This window comes from Elephas maximus, chromosome 12, assembly GCF_024166365.1.
Source record: "Elephas maximus indicus isolate mEleMax1 chromosome 12, mEleMax1 primary haplotype, whole genome shotgun sequence".
NCBI classification, from domain to species: Eukaryota; Metazoa; Chordata; class Mammalia; order Proboscidea; family Elephantidae; genus Elephas; species Elephas maximus.
This window is the reverse complement of record NC_064830.1, coordinates 103,878,232-103,895,142: the sequence shown is the minus strand read 5'-3', so window position 1 is coordinate 103,895,142 and position 16,911 is coordinate 103,878,232. Positions and strand designations below refer to the sequence as shown.

The 16,911-nt window shown below is 42.2% G+C and overlaps 1 protein-coding gene across 1 annotated transcript in view; it reads right to left on the bottom strand.

Annotated features, from left to right (window-relative positions):
- Positions 1 to 16,911, bottom strand: part of LOC126086485 (S-adenosyl-L-methionine-dependent tRNA 4-demethylwyosine synthase TYW1) — a 191,661-nt gene that overhangs the window by 67,236 nt on the left and 107,514 nt on the right. Inside the window, exon 13 of the mRNA XM_049902724.1 lies at positions 14,063 to 14,198. Coding sequence (XP_049758681.1) covers positions 14,063 to 14,198 — 136 coding nt within the window. The remainder of the gene's footprint in view (positions 1 to 14,062; positions 14,199 to 16,911) is intronic.

The window sequence follows — 16,911 nt, the reverse complement described above, 5'->3', positions numbered from 1 at the left end:
CAAAGGCGATCCAACAAAATAAGGAAATTATTGAACAATATCATTAATATCACATGCAAATAAAATTTTGCTGAAGATCATTCAAAAGGGGTTGCAGCAGTACATCAACAGGGAACTGCCAGAAATTCAAGCCAGATTCAGAAGAGGACTTGGGACAAGGGATATCACTGCTGATGTCAGATGGATCCTGGCTGAAAGCAGAGAATACCAGAAAGATGTTTACCTGTGTTTTATTGACTCTGCGAAGGCATTCGACTGTATGGATCATAACAAATTATAGATAACGTTGCAAGAATGGCAATTCCAGAACACCTAATTGTGCTCGTGAGGAATCTGTAATATGACCAAGAGACAGTCGTTCGAACAGAACAAGGGGATATTGCGTGGTTTAAAGCTCGGAAAAGTGTGCATCAGGGTTGAATCCTTTCATCATGCTTACTCACTGTGTCTGCTGAGCAAATAATCTGAGAAGCTGGACTATATGAAGAAAAACAGGGCATCAGGACTGGAGGAAGACTCATTAACAACCTGCGTTATGCAGATGACACAACCTTGCCTGCTGGAAGTGAAGAGGACTTGAAGCACTTACTGATGAAGATCAAAGACCACAGCCTTCAGTATGGATTACACCTCAACACAAAGAAAACAAAAATCCTCACAACTGGACCAACAGGCAACATCATGACAAACAGAGAAAAGAATCAAGTTGTCGTGGATTTTATTTTACTTGGATCCACAATCAATGCCCATGGAAGCAGCAGTCAAGAGATCAAGAGACACATTGCACTGGGCAAATCTGCTACAAAAAACCTATGTAAAGTGTTAAAAAGCAAAGATGTCACTTTAAGGACTAAGGTGCTCCCAACCCAAGCCATGGTGTTTTCAATTGCCAAATATGCATGTGAGAATTGGACAACAAATAGGGAAGATCAAAGAAGAGCTGATGCCTTTGAATTACGGTTCTGGCAAAGAATATTAAACATACCATGGACTACCCGAAGAACGAACACATCAGTCTTGGATGCTCCTTAGAAGGGAGGATGGCAAGACTTTGTCTCACTTATTTTGGACATGCTGCCAAGAGGGACCAGTCCCTGGAGAAGAACGTCATGCTTGGTAGACTGCAGGGTCAGGAGAAAAGAGAAGACCTTCAACGAGATGAACCGACACAGCAGCCGCAACAACGGGCTCAAGCCCAGCGGGGTCTGAGGACGGCGCAGGACTGGGCGGTGTTTTGTTCTGCGGTACACAGAGTCGCTGTAAATCAGAACCCACCCGACGGCACCTGACAACACCACCACCTGAGTACCTGGCAACCTCAGTTTCCTGCCCTGCAGGAATCTTTCTGCTTCCCTGAGTTCTCTGTTACGGCTGAACGCCTTCACCCGCGGAGCCTTACAATATTGCTTCTGGCATCCTTCCACAATCTTTTAGTGCCTGCTTATTTCATATAGCCCAAGGTAGAGGCAATCTTTTCTGGGAACCTGAATACCAGCATGCATGAATTTTTATACTCATTCTGTAAATATTTATTAATACATACTACAAGCTGGCAAGATCCTATTCCAGGCACTGAGGATACAGTAATGAACGAGACAGACCTTGTGCCTATTTCATGAGCGTACATTCCAGTCAGGGGGGAGACAGACAATAAACAAACATGTCAGGTGGTAATCTGTGGGAAAAAGCAAGCAGAGAAAAGGGACAGGAAATGCTGCTGAGTACATGGTACCTTTCAGGTAGAGTGGTCAGGGAAAAACTGTGGTGGTATTTGAGTGGAGTCCTGAAGGAAGAGAGAAAACAAACCATACCAATGTTAGGCAAAGACCATTAAAGACAAAGAATGAATCCTAAAAATCTGGAAAAGGGCAAACCACCAATAGAAAAAAATGGGCAAGGTATGGAAAGGTTATTAAAGACACAGCCAAAGACATGCAAAGATGCTCAATTCCACTAATGAGATGAAAGCAAAATAACACCACAAACAGCTATCAGTTCACACCCATCAGACTGGCAAAACTTAAAAAGCTTGAGAGTACCGAGTATTTGCGAAGATAAGGAACAGAGACACAGGGACACTAGTCTCCAAGAACAGCCACCAAGGAGAACACTGTGACGAAGCCTGATCAAGTTGAAGGTATGCATATCCTACATCAAAACCCAAACCCATTGCAGTCATCGAGTTAATTCTGACTCACGGCAACCCTACAGGTCACAGTAGAACTGCCCCAGAGGGTTTCCAAGGCTGTAAATTTTTTTTTTTTTTAATAATTTTTATTGAGCTTTAAGTGAACGTTTACAAATCAAGTCAGTCTGTCACATATAAGCTTATATACACCTTACTCCATACTCCCACTTACTCTCCCCCTAATGTGTCAGCCCTTCCAGTCTCTCCTTTCGTGACCATTTTGCCAGTTTCTAACCCTCTGTACACTCCCATCTCCCCTCCAGACAGGAGATACCAACACAGTCTCAAGTGTCCACCTGATACAAGTAGCTCACTCTTCATCAGCTTCTCTCTCCAACCCATTGTCCAGTCCCTTCCATGTCTGATGAGTTGTCTTCGGGAATGGTTCCTGTCCTGGGCCAACAGAAGGTCTGGGGACCACGACCGCCAGGATTCCTCTCAGTCAGACCATTAACTCTGGTCTTTTTATGAGAATTTGGGGTCTGCATCCCACTATTCTCCTGCTCCCTCAGGGGTTCTGTGTTGTGCTCCCCGTCAGGGCAGTCATCGGTTGTGGCCGGGTACCACCTAGTTCTTCTGGTCTCAGGATGATGTAAGTCTCTGGTTCCTGTGGCCCCTTCTGTCTCGGGCTCATAGTTATCGTGTGACCTTGGTGTTCTTCATTCTCCTTTGATCCAGGTGGGTTGAGACCAATTGATGCATCTTAGATGGCCGCTTGTTAGCATTTAAGACCCCAGACGCCACATTTCAAAGTGGGATGCAGAACGTTTTCATAACAGAATTATTTTGCCAATTGACTTAGAAGTCCCCTTAAGCCATAGTCCTCAAACCCCCGCCCTTGCTCCGCTGACCTTTGAAGCATTCAGTTTATCCCGGAAACTTCTTTGCTTTGGTCCAGTCCATTTGAGCTGACCAAGGCTGTGAATTTTTACAGAAGCAAACTGCTGGTAGGTTTTGTGGAGCGGCTGGAAGGTTCAAACCGCCGACCTTTTGGTTAGCAACTGAGCACTTTAACCACTGCACCACCAGGGCTCCTTATGCATATCCCATGACCTGGCAAATTGCCACTCTCATGTGTACAGACCCTAAAGAAACTACTGCACATGTACACAAAGAGTCACTTTCAATAATGTCCGTTACAGAGTTATCGTAATAATGAAAACTTCAGAACAACCCAAATGCCAAATGCAGAATGAATACACTGTGGAATATTTACAGAATGAAATAATATGTAACAGTTATTACTTCAAAATGTCTCAAAAGCTAAATCCATCGACACGACTAAATATCACAAACATAATATTAAACAAAAACAAAGTTGCAGAAGGATACCAAGGTATGATGCTATTATATAAAATTTTAAAACAGAAAAACAACAGGCTGTACTGTTTATGGCATAACACATCTAAAGTATAAAAACAGCACTGAATGACAAACAGCAAACACAGGACGGTGCTCATCTCTGAAGGAGAAATGATGAGAAGGGCTGACAGGAAATGCAACTGAATTCATAATATTTTATTTCTTAGCTAGATGGTAGTTATATAGGTATTATCTTTTTATGTGTCCAAGATACTTAATCATAGAAATAAAAATGGAGATAGAGGGCATTTTTATTTTATCTAGGAGCTCTGGTGGCGTAGTGGTTAAGGGTTCGGCTGCTAACCAAAAGGTTGGCAATTCAAATCCACCAGCCGCTTCTTGGAAACCCTGTGGGGCAGTTCTACTCCGTCCCATAGGGTCGCTATGAGTTGGAACCAACTCGACGGAACCTAACAACAACCACCCCCCAATCCCCACCCCATGATGTTCTAAGATGTTTCTGTCTAGATCTTATTAAGTAGGCACTATGATCTACTCCAAACGAAGCCCTGGTGGTGCAGTGATTAAGAGCTTGGCTGTTAACCAAAAGGTCAGCAGTTCAAATCCACCAGCAACTCCTTGGAAACTCTATGAGGTGGTTCTACTCTGCGCTATAGGGTCTCTATGAGCTGGAATCGACTCAACTACAACAGGTTTAGTTTATTATTATTAACTCCAAGGAGCCCTGGTGGCACAGTGGTTAAAGCACTTGGCTGCTAACCAAAAAGTTGGTGGTTCAAACCCACCAGGCACTCCACAGGAGAACGATGTGGCAGCGTGCTCCCGTAAAGACGTACAGCCTTGGAAACCCTAAGCGGCAGTTCTGCTCTGTCCTCTAGGGTTACTATGAGTCAGAATCAACTTGATAGCGGTGGATTTGGTTTTGGTAATACTAACTCCAGGAAGCCCTGGTAGGACAATGGTTAAGCCAGCAGTTCCAAGGCTGGCAGCTCAAACCCACCCAGCAGCTCCAAGAGAGAAAGACATGGTAATCTGTCCCTGTAAAAACTGTGTTGTTGTTGTTGTGTGCCGTCGATCAATTCTGACTCACAGTGACCCTACAGAAAAGAAGAGAGCTGCCCCATCGGGTTTCCGTGGCTGTAAATCTTTATGGAAGCAGACTGCAACATCTTTCTCCCACGGAGCCGATGGTAGATTTGAACAGCCGACCTTTCGGTTAGAAGCCCAGTGTTTAACCACTGTCTTACCAGGACTCCTTCCCATAAAAATTACAGCCTAGGAAATCATATAAAGAAGTTCTACTCTGGCATATAGGATTGTTACGGGTCAAAAGTCAACTCAACGGCACCTAATAATAACATTAACTCCATTTTTTCAGATGAGAAAACTGAGTCCCTTGTCCAGTGTTAGTCACCAGGAAGTGACAGCACCAGCATTCAAAGCTGGAGAGTGCTGTTTCAGAATCCCAAGCTCTTAACTACTTACTACACGAGGCCACTAGCTGGGAAGCAACTAAATATCCACCAAGAGAGGAGTGAAACCCAACGTCAGGCACCTAAATATATACGTAGCAGACGTTGATAGAATTAAGGGAGAAACAGACAGTACTACAGTAATAGTTAAAGACTCCAACACACCACTTCCAATACTAGACAGAATATCTAAAAAGAAGGTCAATAAGGAATCAGAGGACCTGAAAGACACTATAAACAAACTAGACTGAACAGATACAGAACACTCCACCCAAACACAGCACAGTGTATACTCTACTCCAGTGCACATGGATCATTCTCCAGGACAGACCACGTTAGGTCACAAAACAAGTCTTGATAAATTTAAAAAGATTAAAGTTATACACAGTATTTTCTGTGACCACATGGAGTCAAGCTAGAAATAAATAACAGGGGAAAAAAAAAAAAAAAAACCCTGAAAAATACATAAGCATATGGAAATTAGACAACACACTACTAAACCACCAATGCGTCAAGGAAGAAATTAAGAAATCACAAATTTCTTAGTCAGATGAAAGCACAACACAGCAAAACGTAATGGCATGCCATGAAGGCAGTACTCGGGGGAAACTTACAGCAGTTAAATGCCTACGGGAAGAAAGAAAATCTCAAATCAACAGCCTAACTCGGCCACGCCAGGACCTAGAAAAAGAAGAGCAAACTAAGCCTAAACCTACCAGAAGAAAGAGAATAACAGAGATCAGAGAAGAAATAAATAAAATTGAAAACAGAGAATCAACAAAATCAGAAGTTGTTTCTTTGAAAAGATCAATAAAATTGACAAGCCTTTAGCTATACTGACAAAAAAGAGAAAAGACGCAAATAACCAAATAAAAAAAGACAAGCTACCAACTAGGAGAGTATCTTTGAAAACCACATGTCCAACAAAAATCTAATAACCAAAACATATACAGGTGTACCTCTTTTTACTGCGTTTCACTTTACTGTGCCTCACAGATACTGTGTTTTTTCCACATTGAAGGTTTATGGCAACCGTGCTTGGGGCAAGTCAATTGGTGCCATTTTTCTAACAGCATGCGCTCACTTCACATCAGAATTTCTGGAGCCATGAAGGTCCAATGAACTCCCAAACCTATTGCCTTGAGATAATCTTTAAACCTTAAACCGAAAATATCCCCGATGTCTTCTTAAAACCAAACAATAATTTAGCTTACCTGGAAAAAAAAAAAGGTCTGCCTAATGCATTACGCTCTACACAGGATCAACTTGACAAGGGCTACTCAGAAGATCAGATACGAACCTTGAAGGCAGTCGTTTATGTTGATGGAAAAACTCAGAAAAGGAGGATGAGGGTGGTTGCACGGCTAGAAGAATGTAATCAATGGTACACGTAGAAACTGTTGAAATGATGTATGTTTTGCTGTGTGTATTCTCAACAGCAAAATAAAATTTAGAAAAAACAGGAGTGGATAAACGCAACTTGCTCATTCGGCAAATACGTATCCTGTGCCAATTATGTGGCCTGAGTAAAGTGGTGACGTGAGTAAGGGCATGGCTGGAGTAAGGCTGTGACTTGAGTCATGCCCTTTCGTGAGGGTGTGACTCAAGATTCACCTCACACTACTCCTGCCTCAGTATCATACAGAAATATTAGAATTCACAACACATACAATGGAGGATAATTACAAGATACCGCAAAGAGGAAGACAATTACATCAGATCACCAAAGGGAGGACAATTCCACAATACTGGGACTCGTGGCCTGGCCAAGTTGACACGTTACATTAACCATCACAACCACGGAGTAAGAATCACAACCAGCTGTGCTCAGTGGTCTGACAGAGGATGAAAAGAAAGCACAAGGTGTCATCTGCACTCAAATACCAAAGAGCTGGGGAGGAGGAGGAAGGAGTCAGGGAAGGCTGCCAAAGACAACACTTTGTAGGTTAAACTGTCATATCCACACAGTAAAAAGTCATCCGGGCCGCAACAACAACGCTGCAGGGTTACATCTGTCGCTGCTGCCAGGTGCCTTTGAGCAGATGCCGACTCGGAGCGCCCCCACGTGACAGAGTAAAACAGCCCAGCGGGTTTTCCAGGCTGTAATCCTTACGAGAGCAGATCACCAGGTCCTTCTCCTGCAGAGCCACTGGGTGGGTTCGAACCATCAACTTTCGGTTGGTAGCTAAGCACTCAACCATTTGCACCATCAGGGCTCCTCGCGGTGTCATATTTACTGCTATAGAAAAATGTCTGTGACACACTATTAGTGGGAGAAAAGTTAAAAATCAATATATCTTGTAATAGGCCTGCATAATATGTTTCAGCATATAACAAAGTGGTTTGTCAAATCAGCACAGAAAAGATGAATCATTCAATCAATGGTACTGTATAACTAAATAAAATTGAATACTAACATATATCATGATAGATACATGTTGGAAAAATTAAGAACATTAAAGAACAGGAAAAATATATATAGATAATATTATAATCTAGGGGTGGATGGGAACTCACTTAGCATGACTCTAAGGGCAGAATTTACAAAGACAAAAATTACTAGATCTTGAAGAAGAAAACTGGAAGACTTACACTACCAGATTTTAATACTTAAAATTAACCTTACACAAAAATTAATTTGAAATGGTTCATAGGCCTAAATGTGAGAGAAAAAATAATACAGCTTCTAGAAGAAAATATTTTGATGATCTTGGAGTAGGCAAAGATTTCATAAACAGGACACAAAAAGCACTAACCATAAATTTTTGAATTGGTAAGTTGGACTTTGTTAAAATTTTAAACTTATTCATCAAGAAATAGCATTACAAGTTTAAACCGGCAAAGATGGACTGTGACAGTACCTTCAACACATGTATATGACGAAGGACTTGCATACAGAATAAATTTTAAAATGTCTAAATGTTAAGAAAATAACAGTAACCCAGATAAATAATGGACAAGAGACCTGAACACACAATCCACATAAAAAGGACATCTAAATGATTAGTTTGAGAAGGTACTCAACATAAAAGCTACTCACTGTGGAAATGCAAACTCAACCACAGTAAAATACAATTATACAACAAACAGAACGGCTAAAAAAAAATTTTTTTTTAATGACAACATCAAGAGGAGGTGAGAAACTAAAACAACGGCCCTCTCATATACCGTTAGTGGAGTGGACACTGCTACAATTACTTTCGAAAGCTGTTTGGTAGCATCTCCTAAAGCAGAACATGTAAGTACCCCATAATCTAGCAGTTCCTCTCTCAGGTGTGTGTGTGTGTGTCTGTGTAGGTATGTATATACATGTATATACAGAGAGAGAGTGCTGGGCATATAAAAGAATTTTTAATTATTTTTAATTGTCAAAATTATGAAACAATTCAAATGTCCACCAACAGGAGAAACACTAAACAATCTGTGCCACAGTCATACACTACACAGCAATAAAGATCAGTGAGCCACTGTCACACGCAACATCACAGAGGAAACTCACATCGGTGAGCCACTGTCACACGCAACATCACGGTGGAAACTCACCCTCAGTGAGCCACTGTCACACGCAACATCACGGTGGAAACTCACCCTCAGTGAGCCACTGTCACACGCAACATCACAGAGGAAACTCACCCTCGGTGAGCCACTGTCACACGCAACATCACAGAGGAAACTCACCCTCAGTGAGCCACTGTCACACGCAACATCACAGAGGAAACTCAACTTCGGTGAGCCACTGTCACACGCAACATCACAGAGGAAACTCACCATCGGTGAGCCACTGTCACACGCAACATCACAGAGGAAACTCACATCGGTGAGCCACTGTCACACGCAACATCACAGAGGAAACTCACCCTCGGTGAGCCACTGTCACACGCAACATCACAGAGGAAACTCACCCTCGGTGAGCCACTGTCACACGCAACAGCACGGAGGAAACTCACCCTCGGTGAGCCACTGTCACACGCAACATCACGGAGGAAACTCACCCTCGGTGAGCCACTGTCACACGCAACAGCACGGAGGAAACTCACCCTCGGTGAGCCACTGTCACACGCAACAGCACGGAGGAAACTCACCCTCGGTGAGCCACTGTCACACGCAACAGCACGGAGGAAACTCACCCTCGGTGAGCCACTGTCGCACGCAACAGCACGGAGGAAACTCACCCTCGGTGAGCCACTGTCGCACGCAACAGCACGGAGGAAACTCACCCTCGGTGAGCCACTGTTACACGCAACAGCACGGAGGAAACTCACATCGGTGAGCCACTGTTACACGCAACAGCACGGAGGAAACTCACCCTCGGTGAGCCACTGTCACACGCAACAGCACGGAGGAAACTCACATCGGTGAGCCACTGTTACACGCAACATCACGGAGGAAACTCACCCTCGGTGAGCCACTGTCACACGCAACAGCACGGAGGAAACTCACCATCGGTGAGCCACTGTTACACGCAACATCACAGAGGAAACTCACCCTCGGTGAGCCACTGTTACACGCAACATCACAGAGGAAACTCACCAACACTGAGCAAAAGAAATTGGATGCAGAAGAATACATAATGAACCTATTTACATAAAGTTAAAAAACAGACAAAATAAAAATAAGAAAGCTCAAGAACAAGCAAAATTAATCTACAGTGATAGAAGTTGACATGGATAGTCATGACAGTTTAAATAAAAAACACGTTTTTAAAGTCTACAGTGTCTCATAATTGTAAGTAAAACACACACACATAAACATATATACGCATAAAAACTCTGGAAGATACACAGCAAAATAGCTGCAGTGTTCATCTTTGAATTCTGGGTATGAGTCATCTTAGTTTCTTCATTATGGTAATATTTATATCCTAATTTTTTAATGAGATGCATAAGTTTGTGTCATTTTTTAGGCTGATAAAAAGAAATGCCTTCAGTTTCTCATTAAATAATATTATTACTCTTGGTTCTAAAAGGTTAATATTCTTTACATTAATATCTATTGTTCATTCTCCCCACTGCCATCCTTCCCATTCACCCCACTACACCGTGGCTTCTACACAGAACACCGCGCTCTACCTCTTCTGACAGTCACTGAGGATCAACTGGTAAGTCAAGTTTCTTTTTCATTGAACCTTGACCATCCCTGTATTACCTTTCTGGAAACTCAACTTTTCCTTGAATTATATGTAACGTACCACACTTGAATGGAATTGAACCAACACCTTTAATAGATTCTTTCCGACTCACTATGTATGATCTTTATCTTGAAAGTTTTAAAATATGTATTCCCTAAGGTTCCTTTTTTGGTCCTCCTTAGATACTTCTTGAATAATCCCATCTACTCCTTGCCTTCAACTGCAATTTACTGCTACGAAGATGACTTCGAAATCTGTATGTTTTCACCCTCCAACACTCCTCTGAGTCTGACCCATATAAGCAAGTACCTATCAGACATTACCTGGATACTCCAACATGAGTCTAAGATGCAGCATGTCCATCTTTACCTGAAACATGCTTAGGCTGAAGTCAGGTCTGGAGGAGACCTATTTACCAGGGAACTTCCTAGGACTGGAGGAAACTAAGCAGCCGGCAGACCCTGGTCTTGGATAACACCACTAGACAGATCAAGCACGGTGGTCTTGGTCTGATTTCAGAAGTGGCTGAAGCTAGAATAATATCCTTTTAGTCAAGCAGAGCAGGGTGAAATGGCATTAAATCCAGGCTGGATGAAATCAACTTCCTTGAAGGTTTATGCCTATAGAGAGGGCACCCGGGGATTAGCCGAAGGTAAAGGCCAAGATAAAGCCTAAAAAAAGGTGATAACAAGAAACAGATATCAAGACTACAGCCAGACGGGATAAGGTTCAAGAGTAGACTTTGGCATTGATGATAAAAGGTGGAAATAAACAAAATAGGTCGATAAACAGGGGAGCTAATCAGAACCATGGAGGGGAGACCAGCTCGATCCTAAAAGGGCCGGAATGTGTGGACAGAAACACATCTGGCCGCACTGTTGATAACAGTCTACTGACAGAGGGAGGCAGTGATGTCCTGTACAAGAACTGGGTGACAAGTGGCTGTCATGGACTGAAACCGAAGCTAACACATTTTTTGCAGTAGTTATCTTGACAGAAGTGTTTTAACCCCATATACCCAAGTACTGATATATTTCTCTCCTCATATTTTTAAAGGAACAGTTTGACCAAGGATAAAGATCTGGAAATGTAAACATTATACTTGCCAAGAGTAGGAAAAAACCACTACTCACTACCTTCTTCTACTTGGGTGGTACTAGTTAACACGCAGGCTGAAAATCTTGGGACAAATAAATTTTTTCTGCTTATAAAGCTCAAGGAATTCTCTCTCTTCAAATGCCTGGTGTCCTTGCTCAGGTATACTGAAAGCCTAAACGCCTACTGTACCAAATATTCAGAATGAAATAACATAACTTGAGTTAAAGAAAACTTTTCATGTTTAGGGCAGTTTCCAACCACCTATCTTCTTTCTTAAATGGCAACGTAAACAGCACTCAAGAATGAGAAACAGAAACTCTAACTGTTACAAAACTCTTAGGAAGCAAGTGCCTTAACCTGTGGCCAGACAGTTTAAACAGGCCAAGGAAGCTTTTCCACTAGAATTACATGTACGCAATAATGGCACTATATGTAAGATGCTTACGGTTAGAAAATCTGGTAAAACCATGGTATTGCATTATTACCAATGAGTCAGCCCAGAGTAACGGCAACTGAATTGGGTATTCAGAGGCCAGTAACTTTCAGGTAAGAATTTATTTTGTGGAAATTTTGGCCAAAAGAAAAAACATAACTTTTTAAGCCATTCTCCTAACATCTACTTCTCATTTTCCACACTCTAACGCAGCATACAGCCTAGATAATAATCTCTACGTATCTGATAAGGAGCACTGGTGGCCCAGTGGTTAAGCACTCAGCTACTAACAGAAAGGTCGGAGGTTCGAACTCACCAGCCACTTCATAGGAGAAAAGACCTGGTGATCTGCTTCCATAAAGATTACAGCCTAGGAACCTCTATGGGACAGTTCTACCCTGTCACATGGGGTCACTATGAGTCAGGATCAGTTTGAGGGCAACTATAACAATGTGGGACATTGCTAGCTCCTGCTGTACACACCTACCTGAATCCAAGCTGATTTTTATACTATGTAGCTCCTCGCTCAACACCAAGTCAAGATAATGTGGCTGAAGGTGAAGTCCAGAGACAGAGAGATATTGGGAATCCAGGAAGCACCTAACCTGCTTGCTTCGTAAGTAATTCAAGGGAGCTCAGAAACCGAAGTAATACCTACTGTGCCTTTCTTAAATAATGTGTGTTATTCACTCAAAAAGGCATCGATTTCACTTCTCAGGTATAAAATCATGAAAAGAAAAAGATGTAAGCACCTGAAAAGTCCAGAAAATGCATGCAGCACCTCTTTACGCTACAGAGCTCTGCTGAGTTTCCATGCATTCATCCATCCTTTGAATGTTTACTAAATACTCTAAAACGTGCTGTGCTGGACACTGCGCAGGACTCAGGGACAAGTAAAGAATCTAGCTGAGGAGAGAGAAGCAAGGATAAAACAGAAAAGTGTTACCGTAGATATAAAAATTAGGGAGGGAGGGATGGGCAGCTAATTACAAATGACCACCACCTGTCTGTCAGTTTGTGGTACCTTGGTGGCCTGCATGTTGCTGTGATGCTAGAAGCTATGCCACCGGTATTTCAAATACCAGCAGGGCCACCTATGGTAGACAGGTTTCAGCGGAGCTTCCCGACTAAGACCAACTAGGGAGAAAGGCCTGGCAGGCAATCTACTTCCAAAAATTAACCAGTGAAAACCCTATGGATCACAACAGAGTACTGTCCAGTACAGCGCTGGAAGATGAGCTCCCTAGGCTGGAAGACACTCAAAATATACCGTGACTACGACAATGGACTCAAGCAGACCAACAATCATGAAGTTGGCACAGAACTGGGCAGCGTTTCGTTCTGTTATACATAAGGTTGCCATGACTCAGAGATGACTCAACAACAACAATTACAAATGAAAAAGGCTTCACGGCAGCAGCAAAAACGAAGCTGAGCCTTGAAGGTCCCACACAATTCCCAAGAGTCAAAGACTGGAAAGAAAGGACTTTCCAGGCTCTGAAGAGAGAGCGTGCTGGGCTTACCTGCAGACGTGGCAGTGCAGGCAGGGGTGGGATATGGCATTCCTGGAGGACCATCCTGAACAAAGAAGCTGCGATGGGTTAGGAATGCCAAAGGAGGTGTCAGGTGAAGGAGACAGAGGGTCGTTCTCGGGGACAGCGACACCCACATCTGGCTGCACATCAGCAACCACCTGGGATACCCCGATTGGAGATTCTCAGACCCAACAGGTGATTCTTATCATCCGTCAGATTTTGGAACCACCAAGGGTCAGCAGGACCCCTCCAGAGGCAGAGCATGAAGAGCAGCTTAGAATCGTGAGAGACAGAAAGGAAGGAAACCAGTTTGCAGGTGAAAACAGCGCCTAGGCAAGAGACGATGGGGCAGAAGAAAAGAGAACAGAAAGGGGGCATGGCGACGAGAGACACAGAAAGGTAGAACTAACAGAAAGTACAGACATTGCAATATGGGATCATGGAAAGGACAAACCAGAAGGTTACTTTAGGTCTAACAGAATACAGAGGTTAGTATGCCACTGAAAGAACACGCAGACGGGGCAAGTGTTTGCAGGGAACGTCACTAAATTTGGACACTCTGAGGGTGAGATACTTGTGGAGTGGGAAATTGGGTTCTGGAAATTCGGGAACATTCACTTCACATTTAAACATGCACTATTTGCTGAACCTCTTCTAGGGCTGTACGTACAGCTACTCACCCATGGAGTGTCTCTCTCTCCCTAAATACATGGAGGGCAGCTAAGGGACACCAGGCACAGTGCCACAAAGTTAAGAGGAGCAAGTAAATTATTTTTAAAAAAAAAGTTGAAGATTTTTAGTCTTTTTTTAAAACTTTAATACAGAAAAGATTTTAGAAAACCACACAAAAACCCTCTCTCTCTTTCATGGCATCATAATTCTTACCTTTTCAGCCAAAGCTTTTAAACTGTTGAGGAATCTCTGCCAGAAATCCTTGAAGAGTGGGCGGTCGATTTTCTTCAGGCTGTCTTTGGTACTAGCATCCACACTGACATAGAGTTGGGTAACTGGTTTGAGGTTCCTTGTAATTAAAAAAAAAATAACAGAAAAAGAAATTATGCCTGTCTCAGGTTTTTCATGATGTAAAACTTAGAACCTGTAATAGATATGGTGATTACTTCTAGGTCTAGAGACTTCTGCTTCTCCCAGAAGACTGAAGCAATAATTTTTAATAATGAAACAAAATAGGATGTCCTTCAATTATTATAAAAATGACTGGAAGCAGGGTACGAGATCAACATACAAAAATCAGTTGGATCCCTCTATACTAACAAGGAGAACTGCAAAAAGGAAATCAAGAAAACAATACCATTTACAACAGACCCCAAAAGGATAAAATAGCTAGGAATAAATCTAATGAGGACGTAAAAGACTTATACAAGGAAAACTACAAAACACTACTGCAAGAATACAAAAGAGACCTACATAAATGAAAAAACGTACCATGTTCATGAACTGGAAAACTTAACATTGTGAATATATCAATGCTACTCAAAGCAATCTATAAATATAATGCAATTCCAGTCCAAATTCCAATGACATTCTTTAATGAGATGGAAAAACTAATCTCCAACTTCATATGGAAAGGAAAGAAGCCCCAGAATAGCTAAAAAGCATTACTGAAGAAGAACAAAGTAGGAGGCCTCACACTTCCCGATCTCAGAACTTACTATACAGCCACAGTAGTCGAAACAGACTGGTATTGGTACAACAACAGACATATAGACAAGTGGAAGTGTTCATTGCAGCATTATTCATAAAAGCAAAAGGATGGAAACAATCTGAGTGTCCATCAACAGATGAATGGATAAACAACCTGTGGTATACAAACACAATGGAATACTAAACAACAATAAAGAATAATGATGAATCTGCTAAACATCTCACAACATGGATGAACTTGGAGGACACTATGCTGGGTGAAATATGTCAACCACAAAAGGAAAAATATTTTAAAAAAACAAGAAAAGGTTTACACACAGAAAAAAAACATTCTTTGATGATTACCAGGGATGGGATGAGGAGGGAGGGAAAATTATTAACTAGACAGAAGACACATGTTAATATTGGTGGGCGGAAAGGCAATACATAATATGGGGGAAGTCAGCCCACATGACCAAGGCAAAGGAAGACACTGAGAGGAACCCAGGAATAACAGGCAACGATGGTAATTACTATAACATAGACAATCCTTCAACAATAGTATTAACAAACAACTTACGAATGGATACATAGGTAGATAGGTATGCTAACAACGTGTGGGAGAGTGTAAGGGGAGCACATCTACCTACAGATACAGGTTTGGTTGGGGATATCTCTACACACGTAATTGTAGGTGCTGCATGTATATTAATATAGACAATTGAGCACACAAGGGGCACAGTCATGGAAACTTCTTAGATATAAACAAACACCTCATGGGACGAAGTTCCAAGGCTTTGTGGCAAAGGACTATCAACAGGGGACTTCTACATCACTTGGCACAACACAGTTCATAAACACAATGTTCTCCATCTTACTTTGATGAGTAGGATCTGGGGGCCTTAAAAGCTCGTGAGTAGCCATCTAAGATACAACTATTGGTGTCTTCCAATCTGGAGCAAAGGAGAGTGAAGAAAACTGAAGGCTCAAGGGAACCATTAGTCCAAGGGTCTAATGGAACACATGAACCACAGTCTACATTAGCCTTAGACCAGAAGAATCAGATGGCCCAGCTACCACTACCAACCACTCTGACTGGAATCCCTACATAAAGTCCCGGACAGAGTGGGAAAAAATATAGAACAAAAAATCAAATTCACAAAATAGACCTGACTTACTGGTCTGACAGAGACTGGAGGAACCCCCAAGACTATGGCCCAGAGATGCCCTTCTGACCTGGAACTGAAGCCAGTCCTAAGATTAAAGTCGAGCCTTGTGTGGAAAACAATGACCTACTCGGGGGGCTTTAAGCAATACAGAACCAGGTGCTACAAAACAGTACAACCCAGGGGAAAATGGATGTTGCGGACTCTTTCGTTTCTTTGATTTCTTAGTAAGTTTCCACGAGATTCTAGCACCCGTTCTGCACTTCAGATTCACTGACTCATTTCACATTTCATGTCTATTCACTAGATTTCTTTCAAGTTACGCTTTTAGCATATGCTGTACTCCTTCCAAAGCCTCTCCTCCTCTCCCTTGGTCCCGTAATCCATTCTCTTCAGTGAATGCATTAAAATAAACCAGAAGAGAAGGAAGAAAGCCCCCCCAGTGTTCCTCTGATTAGGTTCTCCCACTATTAATTTTCTAAAAGTATGCCACAATTTGTGTTTACTCCTAGAATATTATTTATGCATTTTTGTTTCTGAATCTGTGCACTTTTTAAAACTGACATATAATTCACATGCCATAAAATTCCCCTCTAAAGTGATGAAACAGTGGATTATGCACTTTTTAAATCAATTGGTTATCAGCCTTATCAATCTGTAACTATACGATCTTAAAGGGCAGGAACCATATTTTTCTTTTGATCCAACCACGCAGGCAGATACTTAAAGGGACTTTTAAGTTGATCTCGTTGACTTTGGCTGACACGCCGTTTCAGAACATGCGGCCCACAAATGCCTGCAATGATCTGGCTTAGCAACGTATGGAAAATCAGAAGGCTCTAAACCCAAAGTTATCCAAAGTGGAAAAGCTCTGTCCGAGTTACGAAAGAAATGGCGGAAATACTGGTAGCCTCTCGGTGCTCTGAC